Source organism: Leptonychotes weddellii, chromosome 5 (genome assembly GCF_054177405.1).
Source record: "Leptonychotes weddellii isolate Sample4059 chromosome 5, ASM5417740v2, whole genome shotgun sequence".
NCBI classification, from domain to species: domain Eukaryota; kingdom Metazoa; phylum Chordata; class Mammalia; order Carnivora; family Phocidae; genus Leptonychotes; species Leptonychotes weddellii.
The window spans coordinates 78643381-78668310 of record NC_138373.1 but is presented as its reverse complement, the minus strand read 5'-3'; the positions used below and the strand labels follow the sequence as shown (position 1 = coordinate 78668310).

General features: G+C 43.5%; 1 protein-coding gene and 1 long non-coding RNA gene across 3 annotated transcripts in view; both read right to left on the bottom strand.

Annotated features, from left to right (window-relative positions):
* PTPRO (protein tyrosine phosphatase receptor type O) overlaps positions 1-24930 on the bottom strand; it is a 220682-nt gene that overhangs the window by 1993 nt on the left and 193759 nt on the right. For both annotated transcript variants that reach the window (XM_006733776.3, XM_006733777.3), the window contains 8 exons: positions 24116-24197; positions 14846-14936; positions 13672-13748; positions 12961-13095; positions 12611-12733; positions 7622-7776; positions 6406-6541; positions 325-445 (listed from right to left, as the gene is read on the bottom strand). In XM_006733776.3, the coding sequence (XP_006733839.2) occupies positions 341-445; positions 6406-6541; positions 7622-7776; positions 12611-12733; positions 12961-13095; positions 13672-13748; positions 14846-14936; positions 24116-24197 (904 nt within the window). In that variant the 3' untranslated portion in view covers positions 325-340. The remainder of the gene's footprint in view (positions 1-324; positions 446-6405; positions 6542-7621; positions 7777-12610; positions 12734-12960; positions 13096-13671; positions 13749-14845; positions 14937-24115; positions 24198-24930) is intronic.
* LOC145721741 (uncharacterized) lies at positions 22818-24070 on the bottom strand. Its single transcript, XR_014145600.1, has 2 exons — positions 23802-24070; positions 22818-23172 (listed from the first exon to the last, which is right to left on the bottom strand). It is a non-coding gene; the product is annotated as an uncharacterized LOC145721741 (long non-coding RNA).

Here is a 24930-nt window from a genome sequence, read left to right as displayed (position 1 = left end):
AATATTTGCACAAAATATTGAGATAAACAGAGTGGGAGGGTGGCATCCTGATATCTCAGGCACAGATCCAATATCAGAACAATTGAAAGTTCCGGATGCAGGGAAGGAAGGTCAAATCATAATGAGTTGCCGAAGCTCCTGCCTGTCATCCCCCAACCAAGGTGCACTGAAGCTCTAAGATCTGTATGGTATTACTGTCTCCCTATAACCACATTTGGGGGGTCAGAATCAATACAACTGGTGACTGCTGCCTTCTGTTGTATCCCATCACGTCCCCTTCCATGGTTCGAAGACAGAGTGCCCACGATGGCCTCGTCTACTTACTGCTCTGGATTCTGAACTAGGACTTGCTAACATTTTCATAGATGACATCGCTGATGCAGAACTGCTGCTTCTTCTTCATCCACATCAGTTGCACACACTGATGGATAAAAATGTACTGCTCCTGGAGCAAAAGACCAAAGCAGGGTTCAGAGCAAGGTATTGTGCAAACACATGCAAAGATTTAGTATTTTCATACTACGGCAGGATTAGATACTATGATCTGATGTCAAAGGAAACAATATCCATTATTTATGAGATAATTTTATAACTAGAAAATCCAAGAGAATCGACTGTGAAAATATTTTGATTAATAATAGAGCTTAGGTCATCACAATGTAACGCTAAAGCAATGACTATCCAATCAATAAATCATGGGCCTATTTTGAAAAAAAAAAAATAGTGTATCATCTCATAATACACCAAAATGAATTCTGGGAAGTTTAACAAATTAAGCCATAAAATGGGGAAGGGGGGAAATACAGGTTAGTTTTTCTCTGATTACTTTTAGGAAGGACTTTCTAAACTTCAAAGCAACGTAATCACAAATGAAAATTTCAAACTACACAAAGTAAAATGAATAAAATAAAGGGTAACTTGGAAAATGGGAGGGAAAATTACTTTCTAAAATTATGACAAAATGTTGATACCACTTAAAAAAAATTTATTCAGTATCAAGATCAGACTATTACCTTTAGAAATCAACAGCATGGGTACAAAAAAAGAAAAAAGTCTACATTAAAACCCCTTGTTGGGATGCTTTACACTTTCCACAGAACAGAAACTAAAATAACCTGTTATATAATTAGTCACAAATCCAGTCCTCGAGTTTTTTGCCCATGCATGTGAGTATTGTCTAAAACGTGTCTTCTTTGTAGCAGCTAGGCCCTGCCACCACTGTGCTTGGCTGAGGTAACAAATCTGTTGTAACCTGTAGCTTCCCTGTCACGTCTCTGGCTCTCCGCTCCTGCTAAGCCTTGTTTCCTGGCAGTCATGAAAACCATCGCTTCTGCTGCTGCCGTAGCTACTGCTGCTGCTGGACCCGCCACAGCCACCTGAGGGGTTTGGTGAAGTACTTGGCCTCCACCACCAAGGGGCCAGAGCATCAGCCTCCAAAATTTCCTCCTTTCATGGGTCCAAAATTTGAAGATTGATTGTTGTAGGTGTCCAAATCATGATAGCTTCTGCCTCCTCCAAAACTGCTTCCATCATTATCAATCCATGATAGCCATCCTCACCACCACTATATCCACCGCCAAAGCCACCTCACTGGTTTCCTCGTGACCAAAGTTGTCATTCCCACCAAAACCACCTCCACAACCACCACCAAAGTTTCCAGCCCTCTCTTGCTTAGCTAGGGCTTTCCTTACTTCACAGATGTGGACATTCATGGTACGGGATTTTTGAATGACAATCTTGTCTACAGAATCATGGTCATCAAATGTTACAAAAGCAAACCCTCTCTCTCTTTTTGCCACTGTCTCGGTCAGTCATGATTTCAACCGCTTCAATTTTCCCATACTGTTCGAAGTAATCTCTTAGATGATGTTCTTCGGAGTCTTCTTTAATGCCACCAACAAAAATCTTTTTCACAATTAAGTGGGCACCAGGTCTTTGAGAATCTTCTCTTGAGACAACCCTCTTTGGTTGCACAACTCTTCCATCCACTTTGTGTGGCCTTGCATTCATGGCTGCATCCACTCCTCCACAGGGGCATATGTGACAAACCCAGAGCCTCTGGAGCGCTTGGTGTTTGGATCTCTCATGACCACACAGCCCGTGAGCTCATTTCTCATTGCTCAAAATGGCTCCTCAGACTCTCATCAGTTGTTTCAAAGCTCAAACCTCCAATGAAGAGCTTCCGCTCCTGTTCAGGCTCTTGGGAGACTGACTTAGATATAATGGCGGTGGGAAGGGAGACTTTAATGACGCTTACTCGGTGGGCATCCACGGGCAGGAAGGAGTAACCTAACGAATGCATCTCGATACCTTTATTTTTGTTTAAAATTCCTCCAGTCAGTAACACACACACTTAAATTGGCCAATAAAATATATCGGCAATTAGACCAAATATTCCCGGAAGGCAGGGACTATATCTTTTTATTCCTCATGCCTAGCCCTCAGTTTGTGCTTCTGAAAGGTTTTCTGAAGTAAACTGAGGAAATATTAAAACAGACGCAAAAGATGGTGACATAATAAAAAATGTAAGTTGAAACAATTGTGTTTCATCCATGATATGAGCAAAGCTAAAGGAAAATGGTAACGCTCGAAGATGAGTTTGTTGAAGCTGTCATTTTTATCTATCTTGGGTGGAGGTATTATTACTAAGGTGCTAGTAAATGACCTTGTGTACACAGATAGTAAACAAGTGGAAAAGGATCCAATTTAATGTTCTATAAAAAGGAGAATGGTTTAAATAAGGCACAGCAGATCTATACTGAAATATTAGTGTCTTTAGAATGAGATTTATAGAGTTTTGGACAATTTGGGATGATATGTATAGCAAACTGTTAAGTGGAAAATTACAGTGTAAAGTTAGTATATGTACATATAGCATGTAAGCATAATAGTATAAAAGTTATACTTGAATGAAGATGGAGATGAAATACATCAAAATATTGAGGAAGCTGTCCTGGTGCCATGAAATCCAAGTAACTTCATGATCTTTCACCTTTTTTCTTTATTTCCTAGAGCTTCTCTGTAATACCATTAGAAATAACCTTGACACAAAATCCAGTCATTATAGTCAAAGGATTTAAGGGGTCTTTTGTATGACAACTTTATAAAGGTTAGGTTAATACTTAAAGGTTGATACCTCAGCCTAATCTGTATTTTTCAACAAGCTTTGAAGAAAATATATTCCCTTATTTTGTGATAGTATCACATCCGTAACTGACTACCTCTTCTCATTATCACACATCACTCCATTGTTTCTGGTGTTATCAAGCACCGAGCTCGGTTCAGGCCAGAGAGTGCCTTGTTTTTCAATTCAGAACGACTCGGTGGCCAAACTTCGTGTCACAAAGAAAAAAAAAGTAGCTGAACCACAGGAAAAGTAAATGAGAGACTATTTACAGACATATCCTTGAGAGCCCCTGAGAAGTCTAAGCTGCTGATCAGGATGAGGGCTGCTCAAAGCAAAGCCCTAACTGACCTCCAGGGAAAGCCTATTAGAGGAAAACTAAACAAAACATTTGATAGAAATAGAAGAGAGCCCAGAAGAGGTGAATGCCACCCATATAGAGCGCTGTATGGTTTCAAAGTGTACAGAGGCCATAAGTGATCCAGGCCGACTCACAGCGTCTGGCCTGCGGACCCGGACTCTCTAACTACCCCTTGCTGCTCCTGTGGAGAGGTTCATACCATGTGCCAGTCAGCTGAGAAAAGGGAAGAGAACATGTCAAAATGTAGCCCATGCAGTGCGTTGCTGTGACCTGAAATGTGCATCTCAGGACAGGCTGTTTTACTCAGTTAGTCCTGCTATTTCTAGACTGGGGCAGGGTGGTAGAATTGAGATGACGGGTGGTAGAATCGAGGAGGTAGGAAAATTAGAAAACCAGCCATGGGAGGGGACCTGGTCCACAGCACACAGGTGGTTTATATAGAGAATCGGAAATCAGCTGGAGAATCACTCTGGCCTCTTGAAAATCATTAGTGTCAAAGGAGTACTGTGGGATGAAAAAGCTGAAGAAAATAATTTGTTTATTCTGCTCCTTACTTGTTAACATCAGTAAGGTCAAAGGCAGCAGGACTGGGGTATTATGATTGGGCTCGAGGAGGATGTTAGGAAAACCCTAACATTCAGAATCCAGGTTGAACCATGAAAAGCACAGGAACCAGGAAAATACGAAGGTAAACGGACAAGATGTTCCAGACATAACTAACAAAACAGACATAAATAAATAACTCGAGCTAGAGAGCCTCCACTGCAGAATCCCAAGGGAACTCAAGAGTGAAGCTGGAACGGTTGGAAAAAAATCAGTAACCTGTGGTGACCTCCGCCTCTTTTGCTGACTTTGAGTTTTCCCACCAGAGTTCAGGGAAGGGATACTGTACTTTAAAAAGACTGTTTCCCTGGAGATGGCAACTTAAAAATGCTTCCATAAACAAAGAAGCCAAACAACCAAAATTTGGGACCAGAAAGTTAGGGAGAACACAAAACACTTCCTCAGCTCTTCTGAGAGGCACACGGTGGCTGCTGTAGTTTGGTGTGATTACCATACTTGAGGAGAGATAATGGTGTTGAAAACTGGACGGAGGGTCTGCCATGTGTAGGTAGTTTTTTTTTTTTTTTTTTTAAGATTGTATTCATCCATTTGACAGAGAGAGAGAGCACAAGTAGGGGGAGTGGGAGAAGGAGAAGCAGGCTCCCGCTGAGCAAGGAGCCCCACTCAGGGCTTGATCCCAGGACCCTGGGACCACGACCTGAGCAGAAGGCAGACGCTCAACCGACTGAGCCACCCAGGCGCCCCGTGTAGGTAGTTTTTAAAAAAAGGCATTAGGGTTCTGTAATTGGGAAAGCCAAAGGCAACCAGGCTATAATCAAAGTCTATAAAGTTATAAGAGGCATAAATTAAGTCAGTGGGGCAGACAATTCATCACATCCAAAATAATTAAAATAAGGAGAGGCCCTTTGAAGGCTGGGGATTAATAGACATAATGGGGAGTTTTAACCACATATTAGGATGTCCGTTTACGGCAGTGAAAATCAAAAATATGGACTGATTCATAAAACACTGTTTAATCACTAGGTAGTGGGCTTCTCTGGGAAAGCAGAACATTTTGAGCTTAGGCTAATGAGGTCATGTTAACGTCCCCACGGCCGTAATTCCAAGGCAGTAGGGCTGGGATGTGAGTGGGCTCCAGGAAGTGAGCAAACAAACACGTCATCAATGGGACACCTGCATGTGAATGGGTCCCTCTTTCCAAAGTGGTATGATCTTGCTGGAGCGCAGAAATAAATCCCTTGGGCTGGCTGTGTGGAGCCTTGGTCAGAGGGGAGTGCGGAAGCAGGAGAGAAAAGTAACGGGGCGGGGGAGGGGGAACCGGAAGCGCAAACAGATAGCAGCCGTTGCTGCAGGCTCTTTGAGTTATACTGACACCTGGTGGCGCTTAGTAGGAAAAGCATGGGGAAGACGAAGGCAGCATTTAATCTCCTGGAAATTGAGTAAGAGGTCAGCCTAGGTTGTTTTCTACTCTACAAGCGTTCCTCCCACACACAACTCCTTGAGCAAAAAGGATTACTGTACGCTCGAAGCTGAGAGTCGCAGTAGGGCACGGTGACGAGGATTATGAGCCAGCTATTGTGCGTAGGTTTAGGGCTCACCAGGTGCCCACCCGCTGCTGCTCAGAGGCGGTGTGATGCTGTGTGTGGGCAGCAAGCAGCCCAGGGCTAACGCCTCCGGGAGGAGTGCATTCTGCGGCTTCCAGGCAGGAGAGGACTCGGTGGGAGAGGGGGAAGAGGGAGCACGTAACACTGGTGGGTATTTCTGGGGATGCTCCCATGTTGTTACAGTGATAATTCCATTCCTTTAGATCAAGGGCACTGGAAGCCTTGCTTGGATGGGAGCTGGAAATCCTTAAAGTCATGAGGGGGACAGAAAGCATAAATCCAACCCCTGATCATCATCCAAAGTGCACTGGGACAGAGAGTCACATGGAGGACGAACTAATGCCAAACGTATTGAATCAAATCTAGCATTTCAAATATAAATTAAATCACATCAGTTCCACAGTCTCCCCTTGGTGGCATTTACCCAGATGGGCTGTCACCTTCACCGAACTCTCAGTCTGTTCAAAGAGGTTTTATTCTATTACAGATAATACAGATACATCCATGTGCTCTGGATTACTAAAGGACATAGGAAACCACAGTGCAAGCGCTATACGCTGAATGGATTTCTAGAGGCTAAGATCTATTTTTTTTAATACCTTGAAGCAGTTTGAACATGCACACTGAGAAACTGGGAAGAGCAGAGGCAGAAAAATAAGAATTGGGACAACTGTTTTGAAACATGAGGCTGAATCATGGGAAGTTTCTCAGTCCAGGGCATATTTGAAAATACATTTTGATTCCGTTCCTACCTCTGTCTGCACCATAGACATCCGGTAGGATCGCATTTCGGACACCAGCCCTAAGATGTCGACAAACTCATGATCCCGAATGTGCTGCAAGAGCCTGTCCAGGGCAATGAATGTCCCCGTCCGGCCGACTCCGGCACTGCAAAAGAGTGTTTGGACAGCATATTCCTCAGACAGTCCTTTTACACGGTTGCAAACACATCGGCTGCTAGAAAACCCCCCAAACTACAGGTAGCACCACTCAGAAAAAAAGAAGAAATACTCCTGACAATATTTTCCTGATTTTGAAGTACATGATTGTGGTTGGTATTTTTTTTTCTTTTTTAAAGATCTTATTTATTTATTTATTTGAGAGTGAGAACACAAGTGGGGAGGGCCAGAGGCAGAGGGAGAAGCAGACTCCCCGCTGAGAAGGGAGCCCGACGCGGGACTCAATCCCGCGACTCCAGGATCATGACCTGAGCCGAAGGCAGACGCTTAACCGACTGAGTCTTTCAGTGTCACATTTCTGACTCACCCTGCTGCCTCCCTCAAAGAGGTGCGTGGGTGCACAGCCTTAGCCCCACCCCGGTCCAGCCACAGGGCACCCTGCTTCCTGAGGAAGGTAAGGATTCCAGAGGGAGCCGGCTGGAGAGTCGCTTCCTGCTCTCAGCGGATACACAGAAAACAAATCCAGTTTTCTGTGTAGCCTCAGAGTTCGGTGCACACTCCCTGCTGGAAAGTCGGCTTGAGAGGCCACACACTAGTTCTAGGTCTGGGGCTACAGCCATTTGCAGGCGGGCAATAATATTTATATTATTCAGGGCTGTGATGAGCTATTTTTAATCTGACTTTGTATTTGGCCATGTTATAAGCCACTCAGAATCACTGAGAGCCTAGGGTACTATCCCACAGCACCTAAAGGCAAGGATTTGAGCCCTAATCCCTCCCCATGCTAGCTGCCTGAATTTGTGTGAATCCCTTTACCTCCCCTCTTCTCAGTTTGTTTTTCGTCTGAAAATGAGAATAATAACATCTACCTCATAGGCTGTGGGAGATAAGAAAAGCCATAATATAAGTAAATCATGTATCAGGTAAGATATCAATTGTAAATTTTAAAAAAAGGCATAGTTTACATAATGGCAAATTCAGTGTGACGGGGTATATGGAACGGTGGGCTCTTTGCTTGGTAAAGCAGAGCCCGTGGGACCCTAACAGAAGATAAGGCTGATGAGGTTACCTGCAGTGCACGATCATGGGGCCTTTGCTCTTGGTAGCTTGCTGTCGAACCACGTGTACAAACTGCAGGATGCTCTCCGCAGCATTTGCCGTGGGCACCCCGTGATCAGGCCACGCCGTGTAGTTGAAATGCATCACATCCTGCATCTCATCAGCCTTTAGGGGAAAAAGCCAACACAAGCATGAATGTCTCAGTGCGCCGGCCCGATGGCCTAGGCCTCCACGGCAGCTCACAGGTTAATGGCTTCAAAAGTTCAAGCCACGTTCCCCTCCTGGCCAGTCCCCTTCCCTTCCCAGCTCTGAGGATGGTGTCTGGCCCAAAGCAGGCCCTGAAAAAAAAAATACTAATTGTGTAAAACTTCGAAGAGTAGGATAAATAGGCGAATCTATGCCTTTGTAGAGATAAGAGCTCAAGCCGATCAGGGTGTGCCTCCTGGCTCGGCCACTTGGCAGTTACATCAGCGTTGGTCCAGGAATCCCATGGAAGGTGCTGTTGGTTCCTGCCTGCCCCTGGGTCCCCTTTGCCAGGCTGATGCACCCCCTTTCCAGCGGCTGCTAACAGCATATGGCTGTGTCCTCCTCATAGCTGTCCTCCACAGAGGGAACTGCCTGCCTTTCTGGAGCGTGCCCGAGGGGATGTGTTCTCCTGATGAGGGCAGTGCATAGCTAAGGAATGACGGATACTGGGGTACAAATGCCTGCCCCCTTACGTCAGGGGGCACAGCTAACGGCACAGTGCCATTCACTGCCCCGGCCATCTCCGTGGGACCCAGCCGAGGCCAGAATTCAGCGGAACCCACAGCTGTGTGTAGCTCCTTCCCTGTCCTGGCCTATCCTGATTCCCTTGTTCCCGTAGAGATTTGGCCCAAGACTGTACTTTCAAAAAGTCACCAATATGATAATCCCTGTCTTGTGCTCTGACCCAAGACAAACTTGCTGAACATGTTTTCTCATGCTTAAAATGAGCCCTTTTAGATGTCATAGGATAAAATAACCCATCACAAGGGTGGTTGTGAGGATTCAGTGTGCTCATGTCTGTGAAGGATGGGACCTGGTAGATATGGTCATCACTACTACCTAATTACCACCACTCTCTCCCAGCTCAGGGCAGGCTTATGGTTGGTTCTGGGAATCCCCGTGGGTCGGTATGTTTTGTGTATTTATCTCATTCGTATTAACGCATATGTTAAATGTGTTCTTGTCCCCTCTGAACTGAGAATTATCAGTTAGGGTGTGGGCCTTCAAGATTCACTCTTTTTTTCTTTCTTCTTTCTTTTTTTTTTTAAGATTTATTTATTTGAGAGAATGTAAGGGAGAGGGGCAGGGAGAAGGAGAGTCTCAAGCAGACGCCACACTGAGCACAGAGCCCCATGCGGGGCTCGATCTCACGGCCCTGAGGTCATGACCTGAGCCAAAACCAAGAGTCGGATGCTTAACCAACTGCACCACCCAGGCGCCCCAAGACTCACTCTTTTTAGTCTCTACTAATTTGTAAGCATAAAGATTTATTCTGTTCTTATTATCAACTATCAGAAATAGTCCAAATCCAGGCCTCACAAAGATCTAATTCATCCCCGTCCCTCAAACTTGCTAAGAGCCTAGAATGCGCTCGGTGAATGGAATACTGTATCATAATTTGGAAGAATTTGGCCTGGTTATGAAACTAAAGCCAGGTTCAGGTATTGAAGAGAAATGAATTCCAAAGAGTCAGTGGCCTTGGGTGGAGTAAAATTTGTATAAATGTAAGTAAATGCATAAATAAAGCATATACGTAAATACGTGATAAGATACATAATAAGATCTGTGTAAACATAAGTAAATCAGCACTTCGACTGGACCCCCTGTCCCCTAGGCACTCAAGGCTATCCACTCCCAGCCACATGCAGTGCCTCCCTCACTGCCTTCAAGGGCTCTTTCTTAGACACATGGAGCATGGGTGCAAAAGTCTGCAAAGATGCTGGCGACTCTCACTGCTGTTTTCAGGAGGTACGGCAAGGAAGTAACCCAAGCATAATAAATTGTGCAGAATGATTCCATTACTCAGCACCATGAGGATTTAAGCATACTCAATCACTAGATAACTTTGGTTGCCCAGAAAAGCTCACAAAAAATGTTAACTCTTTTCCAAGGCTGATTACAGGCTTTGCTCAAAGACTTGTACATGGTAGGCAATACATATGTGTGTATAGATATATATACATATATATAATTGATCTGAAAATGTATCCAGCTAAAATATGCAAAGTGGTTCAAAACTGGGAAACACTTAAATTGTCATTAGTCTCTATCAGGGTGATCCCTGTCAGCTGAATAGCAAGGCACGCGTCGATGGGAACAAACACATTTTTGCTAGTTTCAGTCTCCAGTTCCTACGCAGTTCAGGCCAAGTTTTCAAGCCCTGGAAGGCGGCAAATTATGTGTTATGGTCATTTTCCTCCTTTCTTATTAAATGAGAAAACCATCCTTGTTCATCTTAGCCATTTCAAAATTTCTCTTACCCTGATGTCCTCATTCATGTACTTTTATCTGGTTGTACTCTGAAAGCTCCCATATATCAATATGGAAGGAATAAAGAAGAGTGTGAGCAAAAATTGAAACAAATAGAAAAACATGCGCATGAGCACAGCACAATATTCTTTCGCAATACAACCTTCATCCAGGAAGCATTAAAACTTAGATTCGGTTTATGGCCAAAAGGGGGCACTCTAGGACCGAATGCTTGTGACTATTGAATAGGCATCTTACCAGAACATACTATTATTCAATGTTTTATTTCAGTGTTTCGAGCCCTTGACACGATTATCATTGAAAGGTAGGTTACGGGCGCCTGGGTGGCTCAGTTGGTTAAGCGAATGCCTTCGGCTCAGGTCATGATCCCGGAGTCCCGGGATCGAGTCCCGCATCGGGCTCCCTGCTCAGCGTGGGGGTCTGCTTCTCCCTCTGACCCTCCCCCACTCATGTGCGCTCTCTCTCTCTCTCTCTCTCTCATTCTCGCTCTCTCAAATAAATAAATAAATCTTTAAAAAGAAAGAAAGAAAGAAAGAAAGAAAGAAAGAAAGATAGGTCAGCATTTAAGACCAAGGACGAGAAGCATAGGACTGACCAGACACTGCTCTATGTGACTCTTCTCTGTCAAGGAAACAGGCGTGGAACAGACCCTATTTTGTGCTCCGCAGTCTCTTTTCTCCTGAATGCAAACTCAGGGAATTATTTGTTCTACGTTTACCCAGCAGTTTACACTGGCTTTCCGGCTGAAACAGCCAAGAAACAAAGCTGGATTCAAACGGCATTCGGGCTGTCAAATATTTTCCCTGAGGAACGTCTGTGAGATTTCCAAGTGTTTTATTATTTTTGAAATCGTTCATTCATTCACTCATTTATTCATCCCACAAAGATTTTATAAATGGCAAAGGGTTGCGATTACAAAGCTTATTACAACAGGGTACGTGCTTCCCAAACTCACAGCACGCTGGGGGAAGAGGACATGAAGAGAGACAGTTATAAGCATCTCTGGTGTCCCGTGATAGAATAATCTAGATGAGACTAGAGCAGAGGGGGAAGGAATAAAGCTGTCTGGAGACTAGGGAAAAAAGCTTAACAAAGGAGGTGACCTTTGAATTGAAACTCTGAGGGGGAAGTGTTTAGGGAACAGGCAGACATGGCCATTTCAAAAGTATGGAACAGCGCGAAGCAACAGTCTGCTAAGGATTTGCCTAAATTCCCCTGTAGCAAAAGCCGTTTTGTTAACTACCAGTGATTAAGAAGTGATTAAACTTGCAAATATCAATAAATGACGAATTAATGAGTACTTCTGCTGTATTGATACGGACAATCTTTGTTTCCATTGTCCACATTAAGGGTCAGCAGATGTTTTCTGTGAAGGGCAGACAGTAAATATTTTAGGTGTTATGGGTCATAGGGTCTCTGTTGCAACTACTAGAGCTTGATGTAGCACAAAAATGCTCATCGGTAACATGTAAGCAAATGTGTGTGTGGCTCTGTCTCAATAAAATGGTATTTGTGGACACTGAAATGTGAATTTCATATGATTTCCATATTTTGTGAGAAATATTATTTTTCTTTTTTTTTTTTCCACCCACTTAAAAATTAAAACTCATTCTTGGCTCACAGGCTTTACAAAACAAGCAGTGGTCCATCGGTCCACAGCCCAGTCTACCATCCTCTGACCTATACGTTTAGGAAGTGCTGTTTCTAAGCAGAGAACATTGCAATGAGAATGTTCCTATTCAGTGTTGTCCTCAACAGAGAGCATGTTCAAGTGACTACTAGTAAAAATGCCCTCCCCTCTTCTGGGACTGCCATGTGTGAAGAAGGCAACAGGGTGACTGGTTGTTGTTGGCCCCTAAGCAGCACATAAACATTCAGCATAAGCTCAAAGGCTAATCATCAGAGAGGTAGCAGGTCCGGGAAAAGGAGACTTTTCCTGGACATGCTAATATTCAGAAATCAATAGCATTTTAAAAGAGGTATGGAACCATGGTTAAAAAGGCCTGAAGTAGCTTTGACATAGTAAAAACCAAACCAGAACAAAAATAAGGAAAAAAGCCAAACAAAACCAAACCCAAACTACTAAGTTATGGTCTAAGTGTTTAAAGTTTAAGTGTGTCTTATATATCCTAATTATTCGCACATGGAATTTAGTATAAGTACTGAGAACTTCTCTCCTCAGTCATAACTGGTGAGCGGGTGATTCCCCGAGTCTCCTCTTGCCCTGGGCTAAACTGAGATGGAACCATGAGGACTTTTCATCCCATCTCTTCGGGCTCTCCAGGCCAACCATTTCATCCACACCATTGTGGATGAAATGGGAAACAAATACATTCAGAAAATGGGATTTATCTCTTTATCTCTTGAAGAAAGCACTGTTGCAAAGCCCGAAGAGCTCACAGTCTGAGGTGACGGTGGGTTGGCCTCTGACACGTGGGTGTCCCCTCAGCATGAGGACCTGAAAATGTGCTTCGTGACTTACATAGTTGATCCGGAAGTGTCTGCAGGCCCAGTCATCCCTCTCTTCCTCCGAGATCATCTCCACGGTGATGTCTCCGTAAGCTATGGGTTCTTCCGTGAACGGCCAGTAATGGTCACATTTCACCTGAGGGGACAATGGCACAACCTTTTAAAACAAACAGGCTATGGAAGAAAGAGTCTGTGCTCACTTAGGGAAAACAGAAGTCCTTGCCTCTGAAGAACCGTATCGTACTATTGTGAGGAGGAAAAATGGAGCAAGTGGAAGTTTCTGGTATACAGTAAGCACTCAAGCCATGACCACGGCTAGTACGGATTGTGCTGTCAGTGGGGACAGCCCCCTTGGGCACTTACCCTTCTTTTCTCGTTACACTGCGTGAGCATGACAATGATCTGGGACTTCTGCTGTAGAACCATCCTCCAAAAGTCATTTCTGGTCTCAGGCAGTGGTCCCTGGGTGGCAATATACTCCTGGGGTGAGTTGTATCCCTGAAAGATGAAGTCACCAAGTTGTCACCTAAGGAGCCCCAGTCAACGCCAAATGCTGGTCCACACGAAAGAGGAAAACCTGAGAATTTACTGGGGGATGAGCCTGGCAAAGGATCACATACCTGGGTCGTGTTCTTTCCCTTTTACATCAAAGAGGTAGTCAGAGTAACGGACCCGTGTAGGTCAGCGTGATTGTAAGCCTTGTTCTCACACCTTTTTAATGAGAACAGCCACTATTTTTAAAGAACAGGGGCTCAGGTGGAGCCCTTTGAGTTGAGTTGCCGAAACCGAAAGCTAAACCCGACACAGATGATCTTTAGTGTAATTATTTACTTTCGCTTTCACCAGCTTTTACAAAGAAAGCCGAACATTACTCATCTAGGGGCTTTTCCCCCCATTCCTTATTCTGAAGAGGAATAATGGGAAGTGTTCCTGAGAGTCAGGTGGCTAGGTGGAGAATGCCTCTCTTTACAACTGTTGGATGCATCCCCGGAGCTTGAATTGTCCTCCTCTGGCTGAGCTAGAATTTGGATGCCTGGTTAAAAAAAAATTTTTTTTTTTCTGTGTTTTACTCACAGGAATGTAGTTGGCATTGATATAGTCCGTGCCTTCCTCTTCATTCATGGAGACTAATCTCACTCGGCTAAAGTCATCTGTAAAGAACGAGAAGAAAAGAAATATTAAAAATGTGAGCAGAAAGAATTGTCTTGACCTTCCCTAACCAAACAGCAAGTCAGATCAGCCCGTGACAGAGTAGGTCGAGTTTATTTTAGCCTGATATTTCAGCCACACCTCAATCTTTGTTTCTTGTTTAAATAAATATAGAAACACATCTCAATCACAGTTTCCTCTCCATCAGCTCCCCTGTGCTTGTCTCAAGCTTGTGGGGTCATTGTCCAGGACATTTAGAGGAACTAAAGTATCTGGTGGGTTGTATGGAAGGCTAGAGGATATAGCCTAAATCCATGAATTCCATGTCACCTAGCACATCCAGAAAATCCACTACCTTTGGGAAATCTAGAGAAGATGGAGTTGCACAGACTTTGTGTAAACAGATTTCAGATGAGAAAAGTACATTCTGGAATGTGTACAGATGAAAAATGTTATAATGATGACACTATGCAGTTTTATTAAGAAGGCCGATCAAGGAGAAAGTTCTCCTTCTAGAGCTTTTTCAGCTCCCCTCCTCCCCCTTCTCCATTTCTCCCAGCACTACCCGCCCCCCCGACCTCTATCCACTGTGGCAGAGAAGAAAGTTAAATTTATATTGGAATGTATTTTATTTGTCCGTTAAATGCTTCATATTACTTTTTTCTCGAATGTTGCTTTTATTACAAAATGCTAAGCAACAAGAGAACCTACCAGAAGTAAGAAAGAGGAGGCATTTTAGTACATTGCACTCCTTCCCTTGTCAGGGAGTTGACTGAAAATAGTTTATGAGAGCTCAGATTATCTTATCCTAATTTGGCTAAGATTTCTGATCTCTGAAGAGCCAAATGGTCAGTCTTTCCTGATCACCAGACACAATTCAGTTGAAAGCAAAGAAGTTCAGTATTCCTACATAGGATGGTATCCTATGTTATTTAATAACATCAAAGCATGAATGGGACCAATGCAATAGCAGAGATGGCCTTGAGGATTCAGACCCCAGCTGGGCTTGCCCAGAGATTGGGGAAAATGATGAATCTGCAGTAACAGTCTGTCAGCCTTTGAGAGACGTGAACAGGATAGGCTCTAGTGAGAATCTTACACGGTAGGATGTTTGTGTAACGATTTTTACATCGGTTCAGTGGAAGGTCTGCTGCAAAGTGTGGGATGTCCAGTCCAATCAATTTCAACTCCTGTAAATGACAAGAGAATAGAGTTGAGATTTCGGTAGTTGGTGTGGATTGGATTATTGTTCACACTGTATTTTTCCTCACTCCCTGCCTGTAATAGAATTATCACACCCCATCTTCCACACGATGTTCCCGTTGCTCCCTTTTGGGACAGAGTGCACTTCTCCACTCCACTCTTCTCAACTTTCTTTGGCCAATGAACTTGGGTAGCAATCATTCCGATCAGAAGCTTTAAGTGTGCTTGCTCAGTTTGGTTTTCCTTTCATCTGCCATGAAAAGAATATGCCCAGGGAGGCTGCTGGCTCCAGAATGAGGAGATGCTTAGAACAGACCTGACTCTGTCCTACAGACCCTTGAAGGAGGAAAATAAATAAATGTTGTCGCTGCTCATTGAGATTTTGAGATTAACCCTATAGGATGCTTCTATAGCATTATTGCAGGAATAGGGCTAATATAATACATAAATACCCTGGATAGCTTAGTGATCACATGGAGAAGGTAAGAATTATGTGTATCACTCAAGGTATGGAAAATTTGAAAACAGAGACACATTTCAGATTTTTGGAGGTCTATGTTAACTGAAATGTACGCAATATGTGTAAACATTTCTATTCTATGGGGGAATGTAGGTGTTTGTCCTACAGGCAATAGGCCTTAGAGAAAGTAGTAAGAGAGTGAGGAACAAGTGGGGAATATTCCCCATGTTACAAGAAGTAAGATCCACAGGCACTAAGTATCTGGTAATAAATTGGAGAGTGAAGATGAATCAGTAGTGGGCAGGCAAACCTTTCAGTGAAAATAGGAACAACCAAATATCTGCCTGTATGTACATATCAGTACTCCTATAAAACCTATAATCCAATTGCATTGGTAGGGCAATTTTTATATAAACAGACAACCATCACACTCCAACAAGATTATGTGATGGGCTAGGGGGGCTTCTAAGTGTTCATCTCATGTGTCTTCTAGGAAACAAGCTGGTACGGTCAGGCCACCTGGATTTCCCAGGAGGTATCATTGATGGTGTGGTCGGTGTGAATAGCTCCCTGGAGCTGGGCAGTACACAACCAGTGCAGCAGATCTGGTTATGTTCCTGTACAAAGTTCAGGGAAATATTAGTAAACAGCACATACAGCCATCTACAGATGGAATGATCTATAGAGTATGCACTTCTCTGTGAGACTACTAGCTGAGGCTGTAATTGTTTTTACTCAGATAGGACATTAATGTTGTGCACACATTTCACTCTTCATAATTCCTCCCAATTTTTACTCCATCGAATCATAATCGAGAGGAATACATAGATGGGGGTAGAGTTTGGGAGCATCTTTGAAAGACTTTTGAAGGGGGCTGGAGACATTGGTGATGTTTTGAGAGACCAAACAGGCACATCTCTTTCATGGCCCTTCTATCTTGATATAAGCATTCTTTGCAAAGCATATGCTTTAAAGAGACCAAGTTCTTGAGTCTTCTCTTGTTTCCACATAGAAGTTCCTTGACAACTAACTGGGATGCAACGCTGTGGTCCACACGGATGGACTCACTTGAATCACTCAGATCTCTCTCCTCCTTCCATTCTGCAACACTTTGGGCTTTTTAAGATCATGAAATCCCAAGCTCTGGGGCCCAAGTGGAAGCCAACCTTAAAGACAAGCTATGCTGACTTTGATCCTCAATTCACAAAGGGAGTTTTTCTGTTTCAGGCAAAATCCTTGCTTGCTAAATGCCTTTAACCAGAAGCATGTCACTGTCACTTTATAAGTGGTTTTTTCGTTTGAAAGGGTTTTCAAAGACTGACTACATGGTTCTTATAAGTAACAAAGTTTATTTTTAGCAAACTTCAACCAAATCAGTGTTATTTTTAGGTTAGTTCCTCTCGGAAGCTAGACGCTAATTTAAATGATGCTCCCATTGCTTAAAATATTTTGGAAGTCTACCTCCTTTAGAGAGTGTCTTTAGAGATAGTAGGTCAAAACATCTGGCTTCTTTTGGTGTACCACTCCTTAACTGTAGGGTCTTGGAAAAGTAGTTCAACTCTTGGTAACATCAGTTTAGTTATCTGTAAGATAAGGCTAACAACATTTCCATCCCTCAGTCACGTATAGTGACTCTCCAAGGGAACGATTAAACTCAACAAATATGAATACAGCACTATTGATAATGGCGATGAAATGCTTCTGTTCGGATTCTTTGTTTTGCTTTGCCTGGATGCATAACCTCTCCCTCTTCTGCCATTGGCACTAACAGACCGACAACTTTCCCCACAAATCCCCCGCTTTGAGGACAGACTGAGGAGCCACAGGAAGAGGCCTCGGTGACGAAAGAAAAGTGTGGAAACAGATTGGAGCTGGGAGCTGGAGCACATATGGAAGCTGACTAACTGACAGAACTTTAATTGTGTGTTGCCTCCCTGCTGTAAATGCCCTAAGTTGATAAGAGAGGTTTAATTGGCTGAACACTGTAAATGTAAATTGCCAAGGCTGAACCACGGCAGAGCGGGAACGGCGGGTGTACACAAAATGCTCTGCAATCTTTTGTAATTTAGCCTGTCACTCAGTGGAAAATCAAATACTAAGTTTCCGGATCAGTAGCTTTGCAGTTGTTCTCTTTCCAGCCATATGGAAACTTCAGAGGCTTAAATCTTCATAAAGGCAAAGGACGAGGTGACGGCCTGAAACTGACATAAATCATTTTTGAATTTTCAGTTTTGTTTCTATTATGATTTACCACTCTGTGTGTTTTTCCCTGGGCCACGGAGTCATCCACAGCGGGTTGAGTGGTGGCTCCCCAAAAGATGTGTCCACATGCTAACCCACAGAACCTGTGAATGTGGCCTTATTAAAAAAGAGGCTTTGCAGATGTAATTAAGTTAAGGATCATAAGATGAGATTATTCTGTATTATCTGGGTGGGTCCTGTATCTAAGAACAAGTGTCTTTCTACGAGAGAGAAGAGAAGGCCATATAAAGACAGAGAAATAGATTGGAGTCATGCAGCTGTAAGCCAGGAGCACCTGGAGCCTCTGGAGGAAGCAAAGAAGGATTCTCCCCTAGAGCCTTCAAAGGAAACATGGCCCTGATAACACTGATTTTGGACTTCCAGGCTCTAGAATTCTGCGAGAATAAATTTCTGTTGTTTTAAGTGACCAAGACTGTGGTAATTTGTTTCGGCAGCCCTAGAAATCTAATACAGTCCCCAAAGCCCAGTGGCAGTCTACGTTGGGTTGGCTGAGTTTGAAGCACGCAAGTCGGGGACAGCAAAGCACAAACACATGCACTGCGTCAGTCTGTTCAGGCTGCCATTGCAAAACTCCATAGACTGGGTGGTTTAAACAATGGAAATGTATTCCTCACAGCTGTGGAGGCTGGGCAGGCTAAGATCAACGTGCTGACAAGGTAGACGTCATTCTGGGGCTTCTCTTGGCCTGCCTGTGACCATCGTCTTGTTGTGTGCTCACGTGACCTTTCTTGTCTAGCCCTACTTACCTTCCCAAGCCTCCATCTCATCAGCATACCAATTTTGGGAGGACACAGGCAGCCCATAACATGCACAGTCATCTTCTGAGAAGAGTGCAAACTCTAATCTGGCTCTAGAGTCTGTAACAATGTCAGCAGGGGCTAAGTATTTGGGGCAGGTTGGACATCAGAGTCAGGCGGGTTCGATTACTAGACTACGGAGCAAGTGAGGAGACACGACGTCACCAGTGGTGTTGACAGGAGAGGTGCCAAGTGTGGCAAGGTACAAGGCTCGGTGGAATTGGGCCAGGTCTGGCTCGTTTTCAGGAAAACCCTAAAGGAGATGGGATTTAGAAGAGGTGTTTAGTGAGGCTCTGTATTCATTTCTGAGGGCTGCCGTAACAAAGTGCCGCAAGCTGGGGGGCTTCGAGTAACAGAAATTCATTGTCTTATAGTTCTGGAGGCTATATGTCTGAAATTGAGGTGCTAGCAGGGACTTCTGACGTCTGTCACTTATAGAGGAATATTAGGGCATCCTTCCCGCCTCTTCCTAGCGTCTGTGGTTTGCTGGCCACCTTTGGTATTCCGTCACTTGCAGCTCTATAACTCCGATCTCTGCCTTTGTCACCACATGGCGTTCTCCCTGTTCGTCTCTGTGTCTTCGCACAGCTGTGTTTCCATAGGGACACCAGTCAGACTCAGAGCCCACACCGCTCCAGTATGACCTCATCTTAACTAATTACATCTGCAATGACCCTGTTTCCAAATAAGGTCATATTCTGAGGTACTGAGTGCTTAGGGCTTCAACATATCTTTTGAGGGATACAATTCAACCCAGGACAGGTACTCTAAAGGAAGAATGGGGTGCAGTAATAATGGGCATCTTGGGGAGGTGATGGAGGACTGGAGGAGAAGGACACCAACCTCAGGGGAGTCTAGCAGGGGCTGGCAGGGCCCTGGCCCACTAGGACGGGATTGAGGGGCCACACTCCAGCTGCTGGACAGATCGCTAGTATAGACACCTAGAAACAGAGACCCAAACTAGAAGAGGAGGGAAAACTCAGGTCTGGGAACCAAGCAAGACCCCCCGGAGTAAGCACTGTTGGAGAGAGTTCAAGGTGACTTATTTCAACAAAGGCTGCAGGTAGGTCTCCAGTGAACTGGACCGGAACACAAGTAAAAAGAGCTGTCAATGGGAGCTACTAGCAGAAATCAAGGCTCATCTCTCATGAACTACGTGGCAAGGAATACAGTCCGTTTTGGCATTTGCAGCCACATTTCTGAACAAAGATGGTGAGAGCTTTCATTAGCCTCCTGATCAAACAAATACAAAACACAGAAATTAATGGCAGAATGAGCAATATATGGTATATCTCGTGGGCTCTCCAATTTCAAGCTCTAAAGTCTGGCTCTTCAAAACCTTTCCATATGAGACATACAAAATGAGGAACTGAATCTAATCCCTGAGTCCCAAACCTCCTTAAGAAAAGATGCACATTTTCATCCGAAGGATAATCAATCTTTCCAGCAGATCCAAAATCAGATGCAGAGTGAAAAAGGAATGTATTTAGTGAGTGCAAATTAGCAAGTCATAGAGCTTCATGTATGACTTACAGCTGTATTGGTAATATATGTAAATCCAGACATTAGTTTCAATTTGCATAATGCTTATAAATGATGTAATGTCTCAGTATGAGTGTGATCTTTCAATGTCAGTATCAAAATGAATACAGGTATTAAGCATTCATACAAACAGAACAAATAACTGTTCAGCTACTGAATTTAGCTAGACCAGCTGATTGGGCCATTTTAATACCCTCTTGGGTTCTTATTAGAGCAGGAAACCTTTTTTTTTTTTCCCTTAAGTTTTGATTAATTACCAACTTCAGGAAAATTTGATGGCTGCCATGTGAAAGGTCTGACATACATCATAAAATCAGGTATGAGTATGAGTCTTTGAAAACAGATGAGGGTACCGGGACATGGAACCTGAGGGAGTGGAGGCAGGGGGTCGGGAGTGTTGTTGGAGGCTGGTGGTGCCTGAGGGCTGGTGAACAAAAAAGGAAGTGAGTCACACCCATGGGTCACTGCTTGGGCAAATGTTAAAAAATACAGTCTGAGCCTATGACTTAAAGCAGACTTCTGGAGAATAATTTATATTTTCTCACCAGAGCAGGGATACAATATCAGGACTCGGCACCAAATAAATTACATATAGGATCAACAATGTTCTAAGAACAAAGATAGATGAAGAAAAGCTTCAGAATAAATAAAGATACTAAATGCTCCTTCAAATCATGGTGTGACGGGTAATTTTATGTGTCAGCTTGGTGAGCCTAGATAGTGCTTAGTCAAACATCAGTCTAGATGTTGCAAGAAGGGTTTTTTTTTTAGATGTGATTAACAAAGCAGATTACTCTCCATAATGTTGGTGGGCCTGATCCATCAGGTGAAGACCCTAAGAGAAATGACTGAGGTGCCCTGAGGAGGAAGACATTCTGCTTCCTGGTTGCTTTTGGACTGAGCAGCAACATCAATTTTTCCCTGGGTCCAGAGTCTGCCCTGCAGTTTTCAGACTTGTGAGCTCTCACGACTGTGTGAGCTCGTTCCTTAAAATAAGACTGTCTCTTGGGTGCCTGGGTGGCTCAGTCGTTAAGCGTCTGCCTTCGGCTCAGGTCATGATCCCAGGGTCCTGGGATCGAGTCCCACATCGGGCTCCCTGCTCGGCAGGAAGCCCGCTTCTCCCTCTCCTACTCCCCCTGCTTGTGTTCCTGCTCTCGCTATCTCTCTGTCAAATAAATAAATAAAATCTAAAAAAAATAATAATAATAAATAAGACTGTCTCTTTATATATATATTTCTTCAATTATATTATAGTATATAGGCTATGCATCTTATAATAATTACATAAGAATTCTATAATTATATAAGAAATATATAATGTAATGAACTTATGGATGAATTATATGATTACATTATATTGTATTAGTGTTTATACATGTATATATTTCCTATTGGTCTGTTTCTCTGGAGAACTCTAATACACGTGAGTTAGAAAGCTTGGATGTACCCTCGTCCCACATTTAGTCCAGGGTCTCTCAATGGAATACTATTGGCCTGGAACAATTCTTTATTGTGCAGGACTGTCCTACTCATCACAGAACATTTCTCATCCCTGTCCCTTTCTCCGTTGAATATCACTAGTAGCTTCTTCCCAAGGCATTATGAGAACCAAAAATACTCCCACACACTCCCAAACTCTCCCTAGGGGACTTCCTGGTCCTGGCCCAGTTGAGAACTACTGATTTAGTTCAGCCTACTCATTGGATGAACAAATTGAGGGGATGAGAAATTGTGGCTTTTTTTCAATATTGATTAAAGGCAAAATGGTCATGATAACTAAGGGTTTGGGATCTGTTTTCAAAGACTCATACCCATACCTGATTTTAGGACGTATGTCAGACCTTTAGTACAATCCTACCTCCTTTATAATTCTTTTGGAATAAGCCTGAATGTGTTCATTTATATATTGAATGTACAAAAGCTTTCAACATGCTATAAATTAAACATTTAGCACATAGAATTTATTACCCTACATTTCATATTTTTGAAGCATCTGAAGCTTCAAATCATTTATTGTTTGGTTCTCCAGTATCCTTCCTTTTTTGGGGAATAGTGCTCCCCATTGATTTAGCCAAGCGGTTCTAGTAAGAACTGTCCTGTTCCTATGTGAGTCTGCTCTCTCGGGCTGCAGTTGGCTTGAGAGGATGTCACAACGCAGGCCTGCAATCAGTATCCTCTCCTGTTAATTTTTAAACTCTGAATAAGAAAGAGAGTCAACAGTTCCCTTTGGAAACTGTGGAAACTCTCAGATGTGATGCTTGGGGGTTGTGGGTGGGTGGGAGTGTTTTCCACTGTGAGAAAGAGGTTGGTTTGCAGCGAAAGAGTGAGAGAGGCCAAGACAGAGAGAGAAGCAGAAATGAGAAAAAAAAAAAAAGAGCGGGTCTCTGCAGGGGTGTGGCCCCTGGTTCCAATCATTCCTGACACTGAGCTGCTCCCTTTCCTCCCTCTGGTTTAGCTCTGATTATAAGATTCCTTTGGTTAGATGAGATATCTCAGCATCCTTTGAACAAATGCCGTCTCTCTTTGGTCTAAACTAGTCTGAATGGTGTGTCATTGACAACTAAAATCAACTTCTCTTTTTACCAAAAAATGGCTCACTGAATTTTCTTTATGATGATGCACTTCAGAAGCACAGTAATAATCACACTGGGGCTTGATGGAATAAGCTGGGAGGTACTCCTAACCTTCCCAGCGAGGGCAATGATGCTAACTAACTGTGTCACCAAGGTGACATCATCACGTAGGGATGAAGAGCTGGAGGCTTCAATGAATTTGAAAGTGTATGTACATCATGATTTTCATCACCATTATCAGAGTTATCCAGACATTTATTTTCTGCCTGAGTTTTGGTTTATGTGTTCTTAAAGAAAATCTCCTTTGTTTTTTTCTTCCTGGAATGCCATCCTTGTCATAGATCTCCAGTTCACACCAAAGTTCTATTCTTTGAGGTATAGTATTTGGTGTCACATCTACAACTTCTTGCACACTTGCATGCAATGGATAACAGAGCCGGTTCTGTGTGGAATTTCTGATGACCACAGGTGGGTAGTATTAGGGGGCCTTGTATTTGATCATGAGTAAAGTTCTTCTCATCCTTAAATTCCCTCTTAGATATCCACACCAGGACTCCTGCTGCTTCTTGCAGACCTAAGATATCCTCAGCTGATGAGGGGAAAGAAGAAATGAATATGAATAATGAGGGCAAAGCGGCTACATTCGACAACCTGGTGTTTCACACGAAAGAGCTCCTAAGACCTTTAAGAAAACATTGCCGTATTTAGAAGAGTCACTTGATCTCTTTCTTTTCCCTGGTTTCCTTGAATCATGGACCACCTGAGCCTTGCTGTAGGAACCTCAAGGATGAGGCCACCCAGACTGTCTGAGCTGTGAAATATATGGGAAGAAAACCTGAGGACCAGTTACACTGCTGAGATCTGAGGCTGACTCATTTCCACCTACTCTGACACGTGGTCTTGGACTCAAAGGATACGTGTACTTCAGAGAAAGGAGGTGTTGCCATTTTTTTTTTCCTCCTTCCACATGAACCAGGTATAACTGTCTCCCTAATTTCCCCCCAAAAAAGTAAAGGAAATTGCACAAGGAAATATGAAGCAGAATGCCAGGAGTCCTACAGCTGTAAGAGCCCACCCCCACCCCACCCAGGCTCTTCTGTGTCCAGAAGAGAAAGGGGACCTGTTTCATCCACCACCCCCTTATTGTGGCCTCAGTGACATAAGAGACACACTAAAAATTCCCTGAAAGTGAAATTCTTTTCCGACCTAAATCCTCACCTTGCTTTCCTCCCCGCACCCTCGATTGCATTGATGTTCAGTGATGGTTTCTCCTGGGATTGTGTTTGTTCACCCCACTATCCGCATTTGTTCTCTCTTTTCCTCCAGTGGAGCCACCCTAGTCCTGACCTGCAAAGGGTGCACGTCCTCACTCTGCATCAGCTGATGAGACATGCCCATCACAGTTACCACACTGCCCATTATGAACCGTATCGCAAGCCCTGCCCAGTGAGCAGGGAAATGACACCAGTCCCAATCTGGCAAGTCCCATGCCTCATCTACCACAGAAGGTAGGAAATACTTGATCTACTCACCTCAAATTGAAGAGAAAATTTATAGTCAGAGTCTTTGGCCATATCCTTGATGTAGGCGTCAAAGTCATCCAGTTGAACTGGGCTTTACCAAACACCAAGAAATGTATGTTTCAGAAATCTGGTTGACAAGTATCTATACTGTTTAATGTCATAGTTTTCAAACATGAATGATTTTCTTGGAGAAAAAAACAAGCTTTACTGCTCCAGGGTCAGCATTCATCTTTTTGTTGTTGCTGTTGTTAAAGTTATCAGTCCCTAATATGTTGTGATTAAAAAGAGGGCCTTATGTATTATACTTCCTTGAGATGGGAGAGAGCTCTAGGTTTTCAGTCAGCTCTTACTCTAGCAATAAAATATTATATACATGGGACGCCTGAGTGGCTCAGTTGGTCCAGCGTCTGCCTTCGGCTCAGGCCATGATCTCAGGGTCCTGGGATCAAGTCCCACATCAGGCTCCTTGCTCAGTGGGGAGCCTGCTTCTCCCTCTGCCTGCCGCTCCCCCTGCTTGTGCTCACTCTCTTTGACAAATAAATAAAATCTTAAAAAAATATTATATATATATGCATGCTTACATACATACATGTATATATGTTGTTTCTGGAAAATTCTGATTTATGGGAAAGAACAAAGAATTAGAGTCTGAAGAACTGTTTGAGATACGGTTTTATTTTATTTACTGTGTGATCATGGGAAATTGCTCTAACTCTTGTGAGATTCAACATTGTCATCTATAAAATATTATGGTCATACTAGTCTACATACATACATGCTAGCTACACTGTCTCCTCAGAGCAGAGGCAGGGTCGGTGTGATGA